Genomic DNA, 21,576 nt, shown 5'->3' with positions numbered 1-21,576 from the left:
TTCTGTTTCTTTTAGTGTCACCTCTATGATTTAATATGTGTGCATGAAACTGGCACTTTTTCCCCCCTGAAATCATCCATCCAGTGCAACAGGTTCATTATCTAGAGTGTGGATTGGAGCATTTCTGCATTTCACTATGTTTGAGAGAGCATGATGATAGTGTGCGTGTGTGTCTATGTTATTTATTGATACCTACACGCTTCCTGTAACATGCTGAACCAATCACTGCCTGGAACTGTCGCCAAGCCGTGCAGTGTTTGTGATTTCAGAGCGAACAAAGACGGTGTTTTGCTTTGTTCGTCTGCCAAAGTGAGCTGAAGCGAGCAGCAGCAGAGTAAAAATGTGTGTGTCCTGTCATGGTGTGTGTTTTGTTTGGTTGAACACCAGAGTTTCTGGCACCGCTTCATGATACAGGACATGTAGGTTTTTATTTTCTTTTTCTTTAGTGCCGGACTGGTCCATCTTCACAGTTTGCCTTCGTAGTGCGAGCAGGTTGTGTTAGTGTGTCAGAAACATGTGGCGACAGCGGAGTAAAAGAAAAGCAAAACCAAGCGTCTCGTTGTGCATGAGGAAAAGCTGTTGCATAATCATATTGTAAATAGTTTTTAATAAATGTTCAAGTGAAGCTGGTGCTGTAGCTGTGTGTGAGCTGGCACAGTGATTAGTGGTCACTCCACTGATATACACACTGAAATCAGTCTGTGAGGACAATACAGCGTGGAAAAGAAGTATTGAACGATATCTATAATGAGCTCTATGCACAGCTTCCTGAACTTAATGCTGCTCCTTTGTTTCCTGTCTTACATGATTGGACAGACTGATTAATCCAGGTGTGTCCTAGTAGTCACAATGGTCAGACACACCTGGATTAATCAGTTTGTCCAATAATGTAAGACAGGAAACAAAGGAGCAGCACTAAGGAAGTAGTGGAGCTGTGCATAGAGCCCATTGGACAAGACATTTTCACCACAGGTCGGTAACAATCCAAATAATCCACACATACAAAGAAAGTTTGTCATCACCAAGGTGTCACACAAGAAGCCTCTCATGACGGGTCATCGCCTTCACAACCTCATGTTGAAGAACACACTGACGCCGTTGGTTACAGACGTGTTTCTAAACCCCTGAATGCACCGTCTGGGCTGGAAGTGAAAATCATTTGACCATAAAGAGTCAAAGGAAAACTCAGAAGAGTTGTCCAAGAGCCAAGGAGCACTCAGAGCTTTAGACTGACCTGGAATCAGCAGGAGAACAGTGAGTAATGTACTCAACCACCATGGCCTCTATGCAGGCTCACCATGAAGGACTGTTGATGCGTTTAAAGGGATAGTAGCATTTTTTTTAAAGTGTGGTTGTATGATCTACAAATAGCCCCTAAGTACTTTAATTGCAGTAGCAGACTCTCTGCACTCCTCCCGTTAGCAACGCCAGCCCATAATAGCCCTGCCCAGAGATTTACAACATACATTGTTGTGAATGGACCTTCACTTCTCAGACCGACAACTGCCCCCTTGGTTTGAACCCAAAGAAACGGCCTATTTTCACGGCCTAAAAGAGGTTTTACCTGAAAAAAAATACACAGTTCCATTGTTCGCTATAATATAATTTTCTCCAGCCCTTCAAAGTGCAGGAAAAACACAGTTTTTATTTAGACCTAACCAACTGCTGATCGGCGGGTGCTAACCCTGGGCGGAGGGATACGTGAGGTGGTTAGGTCCAAATAAAAACTGTGTTTTTCCTGCACTTTGAAGGGCTGGAAAAAATTATATTATAGCGAACAATGGAACTGTGTATTTTTTTTCACGTAATACCTCTTTTAGGCCGTTTCTTTGGGTCTGTTCACAACAATGTATGTTGTAAATCTCAGGGCAGGGCTATTATGGGCTGGCGTTGCTAACGGGAAGAGTGCAGAGAGTCTTCTACTGCAATTAAAGTACTTAGGGGCTATTTGTAGATCATACAACCCCACTTTAAAAAAAAATGCTACTATCCCTTTAATACTTATTTTCCTCCACTGTAACATCTCCTCTGGAGCTTCAGTAAGTCAAGACAATAACACCACTGATGGTTTCATGGTGATGGACTCTGAGATGAGTTCAGTTGAATAATTACAGATTGTAGAATCCAGAGTTTCTGCAGCACATAACCAACTTTAACCAGCAACTAGATGTCGGTATGTTACTGTAATAAATGCTGAACATAACTAACTTTTTAGTTACATCTTAAAATGTCTTTGAATGAACCCAAATACACAACATTTAAAAAAAGACATAAGGATGTGAATCAAGGTGTGATTCAATCAGGATGTGGACTGAGGAGGCTTTACAGCTGAAGATAGACTGGTCGGTGGTCGGTGCCCTCTGGTGGACAATCTATACATGGAGATTGTTTCTAAATTATCTTCAATACATCAGTTGTTTTTCATTGTCCAGCATACACAGGGACAGAGTGATTGGATGTTCTTTGGCTGGGTTTATGAGTCTCTCAGTGATTAGCAGTCTCAGCAGAATGTATGTGTATGTGTCTTTTGGGGGAAATCAGCATGAAGCTTTCAGTATCATGTATACACAACTAGTTTTTAGACCTATTCTGATGGCATACTGTATGTTCTGTACTGCAGCCTGTGTTGTGGAAATAAATGCAGCATTCCCCAAACTTCCCTCTGAGAATCTCCAGCCATCTTAAAGGGATAGTTCAACATTTTGGCAAATTGGCCCATTGCCATAATCCCTATAGTTTTAGGAGTAGGTTTGTCAGTGCAAGCTATTTTTAGAACGGCGGAGCAGAGCCGTGAGCTGCTCAGAGCTACGCTACGGAGGCTCATAGAATTTCTTCTTCTAATACACAATCCTACAACTTCAAAATGCTCTCGTGGACAAGTTATGACCTTCACCATGCTATAAGTTGTTTTCGAGGTAAATTCATGCAAAACCGCTGAAGCGCGTTCCTGTCTGGAGCAGTTTTTCAACAAGCAGTCTCTGCATTTGCCTCGAAAACAACTCTGTCTCGTAACGTTCTGTTATTATCAGCTCTGCCGTTCTAAAAACAGCTTGCACTGACAATTAAAGATAACGAATCTACTCCTAAGACTATAGGGATGGCAATGGGCAGATTTGCCAAAACATTGAACTATCTCTTTAATGTGAATGAGTGAGTTTATGAGTTTGCGTCTCATAAACATCATTACATTTATATTTATATTTATATTGAACTAGCCTATAACATTCACTGAAGGTTTTTCACCCTGATCCATGAGCTCGTTTCAGAGTTTTTGAAGCGTGTGTTGGGAGAGAAGTGGAGAAAAGAGACACTCAGACCTGAAGTTTTTAATTAAATCTCCAAGTGTAAACAGTGCAACTTTTATTGATTTGTTTTTTAAAAGAAATCTCTATGACAGTGCGTGTTGCTGACATTGCTCTGCACACTCACAAAACGGATGACACAGTATGATGACACACACACACACAAACAGCCAGTTTGGATTAAACCGCGTCTAATGCAACAGTTGGAAAACAAGCGTGTGTTTAACAGTCAGAAACAAAACGGAAAGAAAAGAAAAGAAAAAAAAAACCTGACAGTGCAAAGAAATGTCTGCAAGCTCAGTGAGGCTGTAATGAGGACAGACGAAGCGTCGCCTCACTGCTGTGCGGTGGAAAGGTCGAATTAAAGCTGTAATCAGAAGATGGCCGCCCCCCCCCGCCCCGTCACGCTGTGAAGCCGCTCACTGAGGCGTCAGGACGCGTTCACTAGGTTCACTATGACAACAACACATTTAGTTACTTCACCTTGATCTTATGTTTACAGGTTTACATGGTCGGTCCAGCTCAGACCGGTTCAGACTGGGTTTTAGAAAGGACTGCTCCAGTGTTTCTTAGTGCGGTTGCCCACTTTAATAGAAAGATAGACGGTACTGTTTAGTGCTGACACGGTGAACAATTAGAATCATGAACTGATTGTTGAAATCATTAAAAAAAAGTCAAGCAAATATACTAAATATTCGCTGGTGCCACTTTCTCAAATGTGCATAATTGCATCTTTTTACTTCCATATCCTTGCACATTAAAAGCTACTCAGTGGATCTTTTTTCTTTCCAGAGCAAAGTTATGATCTCTTTATGTGCAGTCAGTTTTTTTAAATTTTAAAGTAAAATGATGAAGTTTCATGGTGGCCAGCTAACAGTCATATTCTTGCCTTTGTTGGCACACTGCTGAGTTTGTTGGCAGTTTTCTATCAGGGAAAGGAGGGTGAAACAATCAGAGGGACAAAGACACAAAACTTGGATCTAATCTACACCGGGTACCTTTAAACATCTTTGGGTTTTGGACTGCTGCCGATTTCAAAACGTGACCTCGGGCTCTAGGACAGAGCAGATCATTCAGGCTCTTGTGTTTTACACAATAACCAGTTGAAAACATAATGAACAGACTTTAGTTGCAGCCTTGTTATCCTAGGACATGATTGCCAAGCGTATATTGTAGCAGCGTCCTATCTACCGGCCATAAGTTTCCATTCATTTGTGCATTACACTGCTCTACTCTGTGAGACTTGAGACTTTCTAAAAAAGAAGTTGGCTACTCTGTCCTCAGTGTACAGTATTAGCACACAGCAGTGATGCAGCTTGGACAGAAACAGACTCTGACTGTGAGGATTCACCGCTTCTCGAACCCACACACACGACAGAACTGACAGCATTAAGGTGAGAACATCTCGAGTCAATGGACTTAAATGTGAAAACAGCGACATCGCTCTTTAACCTCCGCGTTGACACTCGTATGGTTGTATGGCTGTTGTGGGAGTAACTCTTATGTAACAAGCTTCTGCTTCTGCTCCGCCCCTCAACTGTGCACAACTTCCTCCCAGACCGGAGGTGCGGTGTTGTCACGGAGACAGAGCACCGGTCAGACTTGAAAAGGCACGGACATGTGTCAGTTTGTAGGAGGAAAGTTTTTGCACAAAGATTGAAATCAAAATGTAAAATAATAACCCACCAGCTTGGCCTACAGTACGACGCCGCCTCGACCACAGCTGCAGAGCTCACTACTGTAATGCCTCTTCACCCCTGCACCCACTCCCCACAGCATCAATAGTATTTTAAATCTGAAGGAAAAGAAGAAAGTAAAAGAAAACATGGCTGGTACTTAAGTACTTCATCCAACTGGTGGAAGTGCTCATAATTCTTTTTTTTTTTTTTTTTACTGTTATTTCATCCCTTTAAGTCTTATAAAAGAAAAAAATAAAGAAAAGAGTGAGACTCTTGGCCACTTTCTTCATCTGGGTCCCCAGAAGTGTGTGATGAGAGAGCAGCCGTGCTGTAAACAATGAACCACTGCTGATGTGAAGGAGCTCCTGATCACACGAGGGAGAAAATCCTGAGAACAACTGACTCGGTTCATTTCCCTTCTCTAATGGAAAATCAATGGAATCATTCATCTACACTTCTCTCTCTTTCTCCTGCACCCATATCTTTGTATATGCAAACTCTTTTCATCTAATAAGAAAATATTTGTGAAAGATTAAATGAAAATATACAATTATTAATACAATAGAATACAGAGCTATTATGTTAAAGGTGGTTAAAAAACTGGTTTGATTGTATCTCCCTTTACAATGCACTCATTTTCCTTGGTTTAAAGGCAAAAGAGGTAAAGTGTATAAGAAAAAGGCAGCCTGTTGTGTCGTCCAAAAGGCTGGTGCTTGAGGATTAGGCGATTGCTTTTGCTTCTGGTAAGAAAGCCTCCCAATACTTTATCAGCTGGAAGGAAGAAGACAGAGAAGACAGTGTGAGCTTCAGTAATCAGTGGGTCATAGTAAGGTTTTAAAGGAATAGTTCAGTTTGTTTTTTTAAGTGGAGTTGTATGAGGTATAAATGGCTCCTAAGTATAATATGTGCAGTAGACAGCTCTCTGTCCAGCACTATGAGCTGATATGAGAGCAGAGATACAGGAGATAAACTGCTGTGAATGGACCCAAAATACCAGTGTATTTTTCTCTGCTAACAAGAAGTCCCATCTGAAAATAATACACCAGTTTAAGTGTATTTACAGTGCATCAACTGGTCTGAAAAAAGCAGTTTATCTGGAACTGCATATTGTGCTATATCACTCTGCCTCTTCTACACACGCTGAGTCTGACTAGGAGTGATACAGCCGAAGTGAGTTGGTCAGTTCCAGATAAACAGCTTTTTCTCCAACCAGTTGATGACACTTCAAAAAAACTGAACTGAAAAAAAAAACAAAAACTGAAATTTGTACAGATCTGAATCACTATTCAATACACTGAAAATTCACAGAAAAAATATGAAAATTATGAGCTTTTCCTCCTAAAATGATTGTTCTATTGGCTCAGGAAAGTTGTGGGATACTATGCTTCTGTAGTTTTTTTTTCCCCAGATGTCAACATTTAAAATTAAAATGAGTGAAATCTTTATGGACAGGAGAAAATTGGCTGGACTGACTATAAAGTTCAAGTTAAGTTAAAACAACACAACGACTGCACAGATTCTCACCTGTTGCTGAGATTGGAGCAGAGATTCCAAGTACTTGATTATTTGTCTTTTGAAATTTTTGGCCTTTTCTTTCTGCAAGAGAAAAATGTAGAAAGCATTTCTCAGTAAAGTCATTTTCAGTTTCTCATCCGTGATCGCCAAGGGAACAGAAGGAGGACAAACATGGGTACCTCGAAGCGAACGACTTCCTTGCGCACGGTGGCTGAAACTCTTTCAAAGTCTCTCTCGTACTGCGTCACTTTGGCCTCCCACTGTGCAGGAGGAGCGGGACAAAGACAACGCTTTTCAGTAAGAAACGTCAATAAATCGTAAAGTGATGTAGTCATATTGATTTTGATTAAATTTTGACAAGCCTAGGCTCCAAATGTTTATTCTGTTTTTTTCTCAGACCAATCGACCAATGAAATTGGTTCATAAACTATTAGATGATTGAACGACTATTTGTAAATAAGACCAGTTTTACTTGTGATAAAAGGTGATAAATGGTGATGTGCAGTGTATCTGTAATGAAAGGTGAATTTTTCAGACTATCTTTCTCTTAAGAATAAAAGATCATTTTATTAGGTCATAATTTGTCTGTAGCTCATTTTTGATCTAAAAAGAATCGTGAGAAAATCGTAATCGTGAACAAAAAATCGTGAATCGAATCGAATCGTGAGTTGAGTGAATCGTTACATCCCTAGTGATGTAGTTTTGTTTTGAATGAAACATCAAGTGTGTGGGCTTGTTGCGTCTAAAGTAAAATAACCCCATTTATTTCATATTCATATTTGTTTGGAGGCACCACCTGTCTTTGATACTGGCTGTGATTACAGAACACATGAGGCCTTTGAAGCAGCTCTTTGATTCCTCACACACACACTGTCCTGTCCTACTGGTGTACAGTCAGAGCATATCAAACCCCGGCCCCCTCCGAGCCGCTCCCCCCCGTGTTGATGTTGGCCTGTGCTCTGCTCTACCTCGGCGATCTCCTCTTTGGCCAGCTGCAGCTTGTCCGGCTTGTTGGCCCACAGCAGCTTGGCCTCCGTCTCCCTCTTCTTCTGCAGCATGGCCTGAGCGTCCTGCCAGCGCTGCCACGCCTTCATCCGGTGGTCAAACGACCCCTGCAGGCCACAAAGCCACAGACGATCATCATCGTGTTTACACTGTGGACGGGTCCAGCTCCAATTCAGAACTACTTTCTAAATAAAAGTCAAGACATTGCTGAACTGGAGGGGAAATAATCGTCCTGCCCATATTCATTGGATTAGAGAGGTGATGGGGATAAGATTTTGAAAAAATGAGGTATACAGTACGTGGGTTGAAGGATTAATATATGACAAACCCTTGGTGTGAGTCTATGTCTATTTAATTATTTATATCTATTCTATTATTCTATCTATTTGTATATTTATGTGTTTGGAAACAGATGAAGAGGTCATGTATGCCTTTATCTATATGCACTTATGTGTGAGTGTCTATTTACTGCCTGTTTAATATGTATATTTGGTTGTGTGGGTGATTGTATGTAGGTTTCCAATTTACATAAGAAGCACTTAAAGGGACAAAAAAGGAGTTTGTATTTAGTTATAAAAGAGTCTCATATTAAAGGTAGAGTCTGGAGTTTTGTTCGTTGCAGTTTGTAAACAAAAGATTGAAACTGGGCCCCTCCTCTCGGGCTTAGCTGTGTCTACTTACTGCACTAGTCAACAGAGGCAGACCAAAGGCTCATGGGAAATGTAGTATGAAAACACTTAGCTTTCCAAAACTCCTCGTTGTCCCTTTAACCATTGATTATATGTTTTATATATTGATATTTTTGATATGAAAAAATTAAAAATAAAGTTGTAAAAATAAATAAATAAATAAACAAATAAAAGTCTAGACAATATTTGCCATCAACAAAGAGTGTCCTTGTTTTGTTGAATATAGTGCAGGGTTGTTTTATTTACTAAGCTGTATATAAGACGGCCAATTTCACATTTGTAGACACTTCCAAATACTTTCTACAGTAAATTGAATCTATCCATTCCTCCATCCTCATCTGCTCTTTGCACTCCACTTTAATTCATAATGTCCTGACTGTAGCCTACTTTTTCCTTGCAAGGATTTTCCTCACAAGGATTAAAAACCACCACTTGCACTGAATTAAACAGCAGACTTGACCTCACTGCTTAGTGTAGTCAGCAGACAGATGGTAAGACTGTGAGTGCAGCACAAAAATTAAACTTAACTGCTCCCAAACTCTGCAAACACCATCTAGTCTTTCCATCCCACTCCTAGTCATCTCTGAAAACTGAAAGCACTCGAGCTACTTTGAAGTCGTGCGTGTTTCTTTTTGAGAAATCAGTGTGTGACCGAGCACAGAGAGCTTAGATAAAAGTCATAAAAATGTTTGCGTACCCTCACGGCCCCGAGCAGGCGGATGAAATCGGCGATGAGTTCTGCGAAGCTGAAGGTGTCGTTGGCCGCCTGGTCCTGGTGCAGCTGCTCCATCTTGTCCTCCACCTCTGCCAGCTGGGACAGAGCGCGGGACAGCGCCGTGTTGTCCTCTGCACTGCCCAGCATGGCCGTGCTCTTCGCAAAGCTCGCCGTGTTCAATGACAGCTCTGCAATCAACATGTTACATCGAATTACCACTGAATATGACAATTACCTCTATTCTAACTTTCTTTTTTCTTATTTTTTTCACACTTTAAAGTGCAGGAGGCGTTTTATTTGTTCTATACATATAACAAAATCACATGTCATCAATAATCTAAAGGAGCTAATGTAGCTATAATCTCAAACTTTTCACAGTGTGACTTTTGAAGCAGCATCTGCTTTCTGACTAGGGATGTCACGATTATAGATTTTCTTTGTACGATTATTGTCAGAGAAATAATCACGGTATTACGATTATCACGATTATTATGCATTAATTAATTTCACAACATATGAAAGTGTAAAATCAAATACAGTCAAAATATAATTAATAATTATTATTATTTACACAAAATATTTGAAGTAGCTACTGTTAATATATAAACAATTATTAATCCTCCAGGGGAAGTGTTTAAATATTCAAATCATTAATTGTCATCTATACCAAATGTTTAAGTTTATTTTAATTGTTTGTTGGTTTATTTTTTATCACAAATGACATGCTAACATTTAAATTCCTACCACTTGTATGTTACGTTACTGTAGGTAAATGGACCAGTATTTCTAACATTTACCTTTACTTTGGTGCACATCTGCCTCCGTGTTTCCAACATATAATCTATTTTGCAAAGTGACAACGGTATTTAAGAATCTTTACGATTAATTAATTGTGCCGTTGAATACCGCGATTAATTGTGAAAACAAGTAATTGTGACATCCCTATTTCTGACATCAGGTCTTGCTTGCTTGATGACGGAGCGTCGGTAACCAGGTGGAGGTGTCTAACCTTTCCTGTGGACGACCAGGGACTCCACCAGCGCGTGCAGCTTCCTGAACTGCTGGTCTGCTGACTCCACCTCCTGCAGCTTCTCCTCGAACCACTGGAGCACAGACATCCTGTTAGTTCACCTCCCATACATGTTCAACACCACACCGGTACTCAGGCACAGGCATCTCACTGTGTTTCTAAAGCACGGAGCTGTAGGCAGTGCTCATCAGTACAATACACTTTAAAGGGATATTTCAAATTTGCCCTATAGTCTTAGGAGTAGGTTCATTACCTTTAATTGTCATTGCAAGCTGTTTTTAGATTGGCGGGGCAGAGACGTGAGCTCTGTACAGCATGCGGTATTTCCGCCTTTCCCTCATCAAACTCATCAAATACACAATCCAACAACTCCAAAAGGCTCTGGTGCACAAGTTGTGACGTGCACATTCACCACGCTATGAGATAATAACACAACGTTACCAGACAGAGTTGTTTTTGAGGCAAACGTGTAACCAGAACTACATCCCATACATGGCTGCTGGGCAGAGTGACTTCAAAAGTAGTTCAGAGTATTTGCTTCATGTGTCGTAATGTTACATAATTATAAATTATTATCTGATAGCGTGGTGAATGTGCAGGTCACAACTTGTCCACCACAGTGATTTGGAGTTGTTGGATTGTGTATTTGATGAGTTTGATGAGGGAAAGGCAAAGTACCATATGCCTCCGTAGCATTAGCTGAGCAGCTTGCGTCTCTGCCCCGCCGACCTAAAAACAGCATGCACCGAGACTTAAAGGTAATGAACCTACTGCTATGACTATAGGGTTTATGGCAACAGGCAAATTTGCCAAAAAAATTCATATGTAATTCATATTTTTATGCATTCATCCATTAGATGCCGATGAAAATTAGCTTGCTTCACTAACTCTGGCTCACTTTCAGTGTTTTATACTGTTGATTAGTGCTGCATTGTCCCTGTTAAAATAAATTACACATATGTCAGTACATGCATATATCAGATCCAGTGGTTCAGAGCCTTCAGCTGTGAGACTGAAATATTCAGCTTCTGTCTTGAACATGCAGATTTCCTCGTTACATCGATGGTCTGCTACACATTAATCTGGAGAACAAGAGCCGTTGTGAGTGCGTGTGTGTGTGTGTTTACTCACCACATCTGACTCATTCATCTTGATGGTCATTTTACTGACAGCATCTGTTGCTTTGTTAATCATTTTCAGGAAGCCGGCACCGCTCAGAGCCTGGGTGCTCACCGCTCTGGGCAACTGAAGACACACACACACACACACACACACACTGAATTTATAACATACACTTTTTCATCAGCAGTTTATTGTGTGCCAGGAAGTGTCCTAGTCTTACAGAGCACAGACTTTCACTGTGACTCAGGCTAAAAACTGAATGTTTATCTTTTATAAAAGCACAAAGCCCTGAAGCTCCTCAAACTCAATTTCAGCTTACGTCTTCTCGCTCCAGAAACTCTCTGACGTCGGGGTCTTGGAGAAGTGATGGGTGAGTCACCACCCTCTGGAGATACCTGTGGGAAGACAGGGGAAAAAGGGAACTCGTTTTCCTGCCTGTACGACCGACATGATGAAACCCTCAGAGGATCTACTTTCTCTCACCTCTCCAAAGCGCCTCTTCTTCTCTCCACAAAGTCTGCCGAGGAGGAGTCTTCTTTTCCTACCTTCACCTTCGTCATACCTGTACGAGACAATATCTACTTTCACAGCTGGCACGGTAGATTTACTCTCATGGCTTAAGAGGGAGAGAGAGAGAGAGGACAGGAAATGTTTACCCAGGATGCTTTTCTCTGGCGGCGGAGGCACGATGAATCCGTTTGGTCCATGTTTTTCATTAAGTTTCTCATAGAGGCCCAGGAAGTCGCTGAAGCGTCGCCTCACTGTGAGCGTCTTGTTGCGGAACATGGCCAGTGTGGTCTGGAAGAGACAGTTCACCTCACTCTTACTTCATGTCTCTGTATTATTGGATTTTGCTACAGTCTGACAGACATCACATGTTATCACATTAATACACTAACACATCCCCCGTCCCATTCATGCTTTGGAGAAGTTGTTCTTTTCCACAGTTGTACCTTATCAACCAGTTAGTTTCTATGATTATTCCTCTCTGGTTTAAAGATGTGCAGTTGTCTCCGACTTGTCTATGAAATCATCTCTTACATGCTTAGAAATGATGACAAATTCATCATGGAACAACGCAAAAACATGTTGTTATTGTTTTCAAACCACGGCCACTACAGCTCTGTGCTGCTCCTCTATCTGTCACTCAGCAGAGGAGACAACAGGTCCAATACTAGAAACACTATCAACTCAAAGTCTCTAGTTTTCTCTCCAGGCACGTCTTTGGAAAATAAATCCTTGGTGCGGTCTGAAGATGTCAAATCGAGCTCTGGTAGCTCATGTCATGATGATGTGATAAATAATTATCCAGGACAACTCAAGCTTTTCCAGGACATTTGACTTTTTGTTTTCTAATTTTCAATGTGTTTTCCAGGTTTTCCAGGACGCGTGGGAACGCTGCTCTGGCTTTGGTGAGTATCTGCTCTAAACCTCTGATGTACTGTCTCGCTGCGTCTAAATCTGCATGCTGCTGTGCCCGTACTTGCTGTTACTTGCTGGTGCATTCACACTGACAGGTATGGAGACATGCAGTGCACTCAATCAATAGAAAGTCAGAAATGACTGTATGACTTAATAACAACATCGTGCTAGGGATTTGGAGACATTTGGATTGAAGACAAGTTGTCTTTTAAAACACACGGAGCAAGAACATTTAAAGAAGCTGAAGCCTTTATTGGAGTTCTTCTATCTACAGTATAGAAGTCAATATTACCACAGTACTGTACTGTAGAAGCAGCTACATTTGATCAGTTTAAGAATATGGAAATGTCATTTACATGCTTCTCCCTCTGTACACAGTGTTATTGTTTTATGTCAGAGTGGAGGCTGGACTTCCTTGATTCTGAGAACAGAGCTACACTGTTTACTGGGCCTTGCTTAACCAACTACCTGTTTACTTTACTGACTTTTAGGTCATTCAGTTATTCCACTCGTGCTCATAATTCCTTGGCTCTTATTATCCCAGTTGTTCAGACTAAAGGCAGGAAAACTGTTGAGTATTTTGCTCCTTTGAAATGGAATAATCTTCTGTCACAGCTTTAGTTGGATGCCTTGATCCCCTTTAATTATTTTACACATATTCTCATTGACTTCATGCATTCTAAATGAGCATGTACTTTTTTTCTGTATTATTGTTTCTTTATTTTACATTTTGCATGTACATTAATTTTATATGTAGTGACTGAATTGTATTACTTCAATTTTTGAAACCGGGGCAGCATTAGACATCATTGCAAATGAAGGAAACCTCAATGATTTGAGGCTTGAAATGAAATGAAGAGAGTTTTCCCTCAGTTATACATGTCTTCTGTGTTCTGTGCTATATCCTTTTTTTTTCTCTTGTGTCCAAGACAAATTTCTCCCAAGGCAGACAATAAAAGTAACTAAACTAATTAGCCCTGAATAAATAAAGGTGAATGAATGAACACCAACACATTTTCAGACTTGTGAAGATGGCTGCAGATGAACTCTGACTGGTCACTGGTGCAAAGCAGCTGGCAGGTATTTTGGCGCGTGATGGTTGCAGCTACATGTTCATTTCCAGTGAGTGCATGATGACAGTGTTTCATGTGGGACAACAGCAGCCCGTTGCACCATGCCAGTCAGTGTCTTTTGCACACTAAGCTGAGTATCTGATGTGACGGGCAGCATATGTAAGTGTGTTAGTGTGTGTGTTTCTCTTAACAATATGCTGACCACTATTTCCTCTCTTTTCTCTCCGACCACAAATCTGGTGAGTAACTCTGCTAAACTTCCTCTCAACAGTTTCACATCAAGTGAAATGGTGCCACTCTGAGAGTTCGTACCTGTGTGGTTACTTTGTAGGCCATGTAGGCGTTCATCCCATCCCCTGGAGGAAACAAAAACAACACAACATATGGTATGAGTCAAGACAAGCTGCATATACTGTATGTCTCACTTCATTCATGGTCCCATCCTCTTGGTGCTTTTGTCATTTTCACAATTTTGAAATAGTAAAATTAAGGATTTAAGCACCTCTGTATGTTTATGATGCACAAAACAATATGTATATCAATGAAATGACTGATGAACAGTTATAGATTTAAAAGAAAAAGCCTCACCTATTTTTTCAGGATCTTTGACAGAGACATAGATGTCAAATTTGTCTTCCTGCTCCTCTTCCTCCTCCTCTTCCAACTGAAACAAAAATTTGAACAGAAAATGAACATTTCCAGTAGCAACAGCAGCAGAATTTGGATTTTTTTTTTCTAAAACCGAAAAATGTGAGATGAAACTCCCTAATTTTTTCGATTTCAGAAAAATCTCAGAATGCCAGTTTCCAGTCTTTAGTTAGTGGCGGTGGTTCTGTGGGATCAGGTATCTATCATGTACCTCCTCGAGGGCAGCAGGCTGGGACTTGACCAGGCTGGCAGCGGCAGACAGGGAGGGGGCGGACGCAGACGGTTTGGCAGCCGCCTCCTTCTTCCTCTCGTTGTGTGGACTGTCGAGAGAGAGCTCCACTGTGGCTTCTGCTGGAGACAGGACAGGTCAAAAAAGATGCTGATTAGAAAGATACAATACTTGAATCCACACATGTAAACAACACAACGATTCAACTTATTCTTTCTAATAGATTCTGGTTGCATTGTGCAGGATTATAGATTATAGAGGAGCTGTGTATTGATTATTGTACTGTATGGTGCAGCGTGCTATGGTGTAGTGTCTGGTGACAGTATTCAGCCTCTAGGTGTTTTCTCCTGTTCTGTCGCATTATAAACTGGATATTCTGGGGATTTTTAGGGTGGGGCAGTTGCACCATTTGATTTGCCCAACTTACCTTACGAATGTTTTTTCTTTTTTTCTTTTTTTTAATTGTCACAAAAACAATAATCAGAACAGACAGAAATCTTGAGCGTGTAAGTGAATACTGTAGAGCCACAGGTTTCTGTATTTACAGCTGCAAACCTCTTGAGAGTATCAGGCCTTTAAACTAGTGCAGTATGTTTAGGGTTGTTGTCCTGCTGCCTGGTTGTATTGGTGCCATGTTCTTCCCATTTTATTTGAGGATACAAGGATTTATTTATAACCAACCCTGATCTATACGTCTCCACAGCTGGAGAGCTACTTGATCTTCATCTAAGCTGCTGCAGACTTCAGAACAGATGTCACATATTTCACATGTAAACAGGTGATCCTGCACACCTTTATGCCAATCAAAGCACTGGAAAAAGAAAAAAACAAAAAAATGATTCATAGATGAACCTAATGAAATATTCCCTAATCAAGTCAAAAATGTAGTAGAATCAGCACCGTTTCTTTCCCTGTTCTGTTTTTTTGCATTCAAATTTCCTGTTTGATTTCGAAGGTGCATACCTCTAGAACAAATCACAAACTGAAAGCAGATTGACCTCGCATTTTTGACCAAGGCCAGTGCAGAAAACTGCTGTGCACATTTCTGGCTTTCAGTCTCCACAGACGGATTCATGAACACGCCGACTGGGCACAGACCCAGGGGCCTGTAGGGTCTGAAGGGCCACAGCACCGTGAAACAGAGGTATCAATATTTTCTGTTCACAAATCAAGAGGCACAAAACAACAAACTGACCACACGCAGATGTGAGAAGATCACAAAGAGACAAAACTCCTAGAACAGGAGACTAAATGTCGTCATGACACAGATCAATAAATGGATTGAAAACACCTATAAAGAGAGGCCAAACATCCAGAATGTGTTGAATGAAGAGACAAAGAGAATCTAAAAACACAAAGTGACTGCACTAGGGTTGCAACTAACCATTATTTTCATTATTGATGAATCTGTCGATTATTTAAAGTTAACGATCCATTAGTTGTTTGGTCAATGAAATGTTAAAATATGTTGAAAAATATCAATCAGTGTTTCCCAAACCACAAGATGACGTCCTCAAATGTCTTGTTTTGTCCACAACCCAAAGAGAGACTCAGATTATTGTCATAAAGGAACAAAGAAACCAGAAATATTCACATTGAAGAAGCTGAAATCAGAGAATTTGGACTTTTTTTTCTTTAAAAAAACTACTCAAACTGATCATTCGATTATCAAAATGGTTGACGATTAATTTAATAATGGATTATTGTGCGATTAATCGATGAATTGTTGCAGCTCCAGACTGCTCAGAGATACAAAACAACTACAGTCAGTAAAGTCTATGTATGGGTACTGGGAGGACTTTTACATGTCTGCACCCAGGGAGCCATTAAGTCTTAATCTGTAACTAATATGTGAGTCTTATTGTCACAGCTCTCACATGATGTGAACGCTCTCGTTGCCACTAATCCTCCCTGTGTGACACTAAATCCTCATAATGGAACCAAAGAACAGAAACAGTGGACCAACCGGCAAAGATGTCCGCCTCCTCTTCAGAGTGCACTCCGTTGGTCTTGGAGTTCACGGTGCTGGCGCTGCTGATGCTGGGCGCCGTGGCGACAGCTTCTTCACTGAAGATGTCAGCAGGTTCTGTGGGATTACTCTCCAGAGGCCCGGCTATGTTGACGGCATCACCACCAGCAGCAACAGGAGCAGCAGCAGCAGCTTTGGTTGAGGCGGGTTTGTCCTTCTGCTCTTTGCTGATGGATTTCTTTGCGGTGGCGCCCAGCGGCTCACCGAACAGGTCCTCGTCCGCTTCGCCGAAGAGGCTTTTCTGCGGCTGCTTGACAGATTTAGTCTGCAGCGGTTCTGAAAACAAGTCGTTCCCGTCGTCCCCGAACAGGTCGACCGTGGCGCTGCTGGGTTTTTTGGCGTCGGCGACGGGGGGCGGGGCGTCGGCGACGGGGGGCGGAGCGTCGGCGAGGAGGTCGACCAGAGGGTCGGCCAGAAGGTCGGCCAGAGGGTCGGCGCTCGGTGGCTGCGCGTCACCGGCCGATGCGTCGGCGCCGAGGTGGATGACTGGAGCGCTGGAGGCTTCCTCAGCTTCCTGCTTCTCCTCAGCAGGTGGGTCTGTGACAGCGGCCGCCACTTCACTTTTACTCGCTGCCGCTTCAGCAGTCACAGCTGCTGCCACCACTTCCTCCTGCGGCGCCTCGGTTTCACTTCCCAGTATGTCGACGAAGTCATCCGAGGGCTCGTTCAGGGAGATCTCGGCCGTGTCTTCTGCCAGGGCCGCGGCCGCGTCGGCGACGGCCTCGGTGACGTTGTTGGTCAGGTCGACGAAGTCGTCCGAGTGTTCGCTGACGACTTCGCTGGCCGGTTTGCTTTCTGTTTGGCTGCTGACGGGCTCGATCAGGGGGTCGCTCATGATGTCAGAGGGAGGCGTCAGTAAGTCTTCACTGGACTGACTGGCAGACGGCAACGTGGAGTCCAGTTCAGACAGTGACGGCTCAGTCTGGAGAGACAAGGACAAGAGGAAAGGGCTTAGAATAATTAAACAGGGCTGTCACAGTCATGACATTTTAGTTGACGGTTATTTGCCATACAAGTAACTGTGATATATAATTTAATTGCCTTTTTCTGATCATTTTATGTGACTATAAGCTTAAACATTGTTTAATAATACCTGTACACAAAGAGAGCCATTTATTGGCATTAAACATTGGAACGTATAAATAAAAATTACATTTCTGTTTGCCTTAAAAGCTATGCAGCTAAATCCATGATGCTCATGTCAATAGATGTTCATTGAGTATTAGAAATGAAGCTCCTCAAGATGAACAGCTAGTGGCTCCACTCATGTGTCAAATAAACCACAGAAGAAGAAAACAGGGGTGTAACATGATGATGTCATTAATAGAGGACCAGTCAAACCTCAAATGATGGAAATCTGACATTTCAGTTAGTTTCATCCAGCTGTGTTACAGATGAATGGAAACCACTGAACCATTATGCAAAATGATCAAATGATCGCGATCAGGTGATTATGTAATTATTGTGACAGGCCAAGCTGCAACTGCGATTAATGATGATCTGGCAATTATTTTTTGGGATTAATTACCTAGAACACGAAATGTTCCTTAAAGGGATAGTTCAGCTTTTTTTTTTAAGTAGGGTTGTATGAGCTACAAATGCCCATTTAGTACACTAGATGCAGTAGAAAGGTCTCTGCGGGGGGGGGGGGAGCAGAGACCTTAAGTTTCTACTGCATCTAGTGTACTAAATGGGCATTTGTAGCTCATACAACCCTACTTAAAGGTATAATATGTAGGAATTCCCCCCATCTAGCGGTGCGGTTGCATATCTGAACATATTCTTGATGTTGCATTCACGTGAAATCGGGCAGACGTCAGACAGACAACAGACGCTGCATGTAACAGGATAAACAAGCTTCTATGTAAACAAGTGGTCCGCCAGCACGAGGCAAAACGATACAGGCGTGACAATATGTTGTCATGGTGATGTCGTATCGTTTTACCGTCTTTCTCTCGTGGAGTAAAATGACATCCGGTTGGTTTGCCGACGGCCGTCTGCCTGACTGCACCTGAATGCAACACCAGTGCCTCCGTCCTTCCTCACACTACACAGTGGTGACAGTTTTAACAGGCCGAGCCCACAGCTCCGCTCAGTTTCCATGGTTACCTACGGTCACGCTGCCACTCAACGTAAAAAATGGCGATGCAACATGGCCGCCTCGGTTCGGTGCGTCGCTCCTTATGTGTTTGTAACGACTTGTAACAACTCATTCTAAGGTACCAGAAAGCTTTCATTTGTATGCGGGTGTGATTTGACTTCAGTGAAATACGTATTTATGAAAGCAATATTTGATTTTTGCTAATAAAAAGCCAAATAAGTTACACACTGGGGCTTTATAAAAAGTTGAACTATCCCTTTAAACTGATGTACTGCCTTCAATCAACCAAAATGTGTTGTTAATGATCAGTTACTTCCTAACCACAGTCTAACCTCAATACAACAGAAGGATCTTCCAAAGTTTCCTCATATCATAAAGGTCAACTACATCATCTTGTCCATAAACCTTTACTACACTGTCCCTGCAGCATAAACCACGTCTGTTTGCTACTGACACACAACACATCAACTACAATACTGCCAAAAATCTAACTGATCATAATCACATCATGACTGAAAGGATGTGCCATGGCTCTCTGGTGGGTGCTGAGAGTTTCTCATGGATTTTACGCGAAGAAAACAGGCAACAAACTGTGCAAGTATTGTGAGCAACAGTAGATCCTGGAAGTAGTGAATGTGGCTGCCTGCTTAATGTCACTCCGGATTTACGAGTGCACTGCCTGGTGTCAGCTTTTTTCCCCTTTTACTCATTTATATGGTAATGTCAAACTTGATCCAGAGCCAAGCCTCCGCATGACACTTTAGGAAGCTAAAAAAAAAGAAAAGAAAAGGATAAAACATTTTACAGTCACTCCAGGCTACTGGGAGCAACGTGCAGCAAAACTATAACAAACTTATACTAAGTAGATTGTAACTGAAAAAGGTAATGTATTGCTTGCATGTTTCAGAATAGTTTCATCAGATAAATGCTCTAAGAAGTAATCTAATGCCTTCATACAGGTCAGCATGTTCTGGTTGTCATGTTTAACAAACCGCAAAGATTTTATCACAGGTTTTGGGTGCATTTGTCAGTAATGATGTTGAGCAACACTGAGTAAACAGATTGTTAACACAGAGCATGTGCAGGAGAAAATACAGGGTTTAAAGATCTGACCAGTTGAACCCATCAAAAAAACCCAGTGCCTGCTCCACTTTCCAACATTCCTTCAACAGGCTCTGTTAAATGCAACATCCACAACTGCTGACTATGGTTTTCCACACAGCACTGAGTCCAGCTCTCTCTCAAAAAAAAAAAAAAAAAATCAAAGACAGCAACTTTCCAATCTGTCCTCTGAACTTTGACTGTAGGAAAACATCCGGGTTCTGCCCATGTGACCACAGCTGACTCACATGACAGGGGGGCTGCCTGAGCCAGCTTTAATCCTCATTCAGAAAAGAGGTTGAATTTGAACCACAATTAAACATGAAATGAAATCACATGTTGGATTTCACACTTAAACCACAAAGAGCTAATTTCCTGCAGATTAGACAGCTTTACCTGCACAAGATATTTGTGCACATGCTACAGATTTTTAGAAAAAGTCAAAATACATTGTGCAAAGACAGCATCACAGAGCAGGGCTGCAGTCAGATAAGTATAGGCCTATATATTTTAATCAATCGATCTGCCAGCTGTTTTCACTGTTAATCCGTTGGAAAATGGTGAAAACCACACATCACACCATCCTGGAGTGCAAGACCACTATCTAAATCCATGTAAAAACCAAGAGGAGCAACTAATTGAAGCAGCAAATGGTTTACAGCTCTATTAGTCCATCCATTATGCCCAGGGACAAGCTGGCAGAGCTGAGGGAGATGTCTAAACAGCCCTGTTTACAATCACGTGTGATGAAAACAACAGCAACAAAAAAACACAAGGTTTAGTTTACTATTACCTATATATGGAAAAGAAAAGCATCAAATCCTGATATTTGAGAAGATAATAAGGCAGCTTTAGACAAGCCCAGCACGATTAGCCCTAACTTACTCTCTAACTTGTTTTTCTGTCAACCCTCTGAGAGAGTAAAAGAGACCGATCACTTTTAGCTAAAATGACTGAAGCATCGAAACAGTTAATCGATCATTTAAAAAACTAAAAACAAAAACTGATCTGTGAATCAACTAATGCACAAATGGTTTCAGCTCCGGTGTGTTTCATCATCGAGCAGATCAAATCACAGTCCCACAGTAGTAGTCCACAGTAAAAACCACACACAAACACGTCAGATGTGGACTAAAACCTCCACACAGCTCTGACAGTTGACGCTGCAGCGAGCACTAAAAGTGAACCACCATCCCATAATGACAGCTGTGTAGGTTAACTTAACATTATATATTAAGTCTATTCTATAAGGTAAAAAAAGGCAAAGTGTTGGTGAAAAACCTCCCACACAACTAAAGGCAAACTTGCTGAAAGTGGCTCATTAGCTTCCTCCGCTGACGTTAGCTAGTGGGAGTTAGCCGCACGGTGGCTAATAGGTTAGCCGCCGTCAGACCAGCAGCGTTGGGTCACAACTTACCGCGCTCATGAACAGCTCTTCTTCCCCGTCGTCCTCATCGCTGTCCCGGCCGCCGACGTCTTCGGTGTCCAGCAGCACGTCCTGGTCCTCGGAGTCGGGGAACGGAGGAGGACTGCGCTCCGAGCTGGACGCCATCTTCAATCTTTAAAAACAAAACAAAACAAAAAAAAAAAAAACGGGAAGGTAACGTTAACGTCAACCGCACACGGACACACGCAGACGGACGGCCGGGCGGCTGGGCGGGCAGCGGGCGGTACGGAGCGCTGAGGCCGCTGCTGCTGCTGCTACACACCGGGGTGGTAGTTTACCTCCAGACGGGGCGAGTCAACAGGAGGACAGGCTGCAGAGTCAGACCCGAGGCTCGGTACGTGCAGAGCAGAGCCGCCGCTGTCTCTTTACTTCCTGGTCCTCCTGGTCCTCCTCCTCCTCCTCCTCCTCCTCCTCCCTCTGGGCAGGTTAGCTGCTAGCTAGCCGGGCGGGCAAGGCAGTCACTCAGTCA

General features: G+C 42.1%; 2 protein-coding genes across 3 annotated transcripts in view; both read right to left on the bottom strand.

The window, feature by feature from the left end:
• Positions 1–21,576, bottom strand: part of slc25a44a (solute carrier family 25 member 44a) — a 131,526-nt gene that overhangs the window by 28,363 nt on the left and 81,587 nt on the right. The gene's annotated exons all lie outside the window — the stretch shown is intronic.
• On the bottom strand, positions 4,137–21,481 carry snx1a (sorting nexin 1a). 2 transcript variants are annotated; one of them, XM_085778522.1, is made up of 16 exons: positions 21,386–21,481; positions 21,078–21,219; positions 16,396–17,380; positions 14,412–14,551; positions 14,141–14,216; positions 13,865–13,908; positions 11,714–11,855; positions 11,541–11,619; positions 11,377–11,452; positions 11,067–11,180; positions 9,915–10,008; positions 8,888–9,093; positions 7,465–7,608; positions 6,676–6,756; positions 6,506–6,577; positions 4,137–5,752 (listed from the first exon to the last, which is right to left on the bottom strand). In XM_085778522.1, exons 2-16 carry the CDS (start codon positions 21,210–21,212, stop codon positions 5,702–5,704), a joined length of 2,439 nt encoding a protein of 812 aa, XP_085634648.1. In that variant the 5' UTR covers positions 21,213–21,219; positions 21,386–21,481; the 3' UTR covers positions 4,137–5,701. The 2 variants fall into 2 exon arrangements, with proteins under 2 accessions (XP_085634648.1, XP_085634649.1); XM_085778523.1 differs by having other exon boundaries at positions 14,412–14,548.

This window comes from Trachurus japonicus, chromosome 6 (assembly GCF_045865225.1).
Source record: "Trachurus japonicus isolate A0001 chromosome 6, Traja_1.0".
Classification (NCBI taxonomy): domain Eukaryota; kingdom Metazoa; phylum Chordata; class Actinopteri; order Carangiformes; family Carangidae; genus Trachurus; species Trachurus japonicus.
This window is presented reverse-complemented; position numbering and strand designations above follow the sequence as displayed.

What these genes read in the sequence shown, in the direction of transcription:
- snx1a (XM_085778522.1), bottom strand. Translation starts at nt 21,212, where the DNA reads ATGGCGTCCAGCTCGGAGCGCAGTCCTCCTCCGTTCCCCGACTCCGAG. An exon ending in GCCAGAGAAAAGCATCCTGG is followed by an intron (nt 11,620 to 11,713) that starts GTAAACATTTCC and finishes TGTCTCGTACAG; the next exon opens with GTATGACGAAGGTGAAGGTA. An exon ending in CCAAAGAGGAGATCGCCGAG is followed by an intron (nt 6,757 to 7,464) that starts GTAGAGCAGAGC and finishes CCTCCTGCACAG; the next exon opens with TGGGAGGCCAAAGTGACGCA.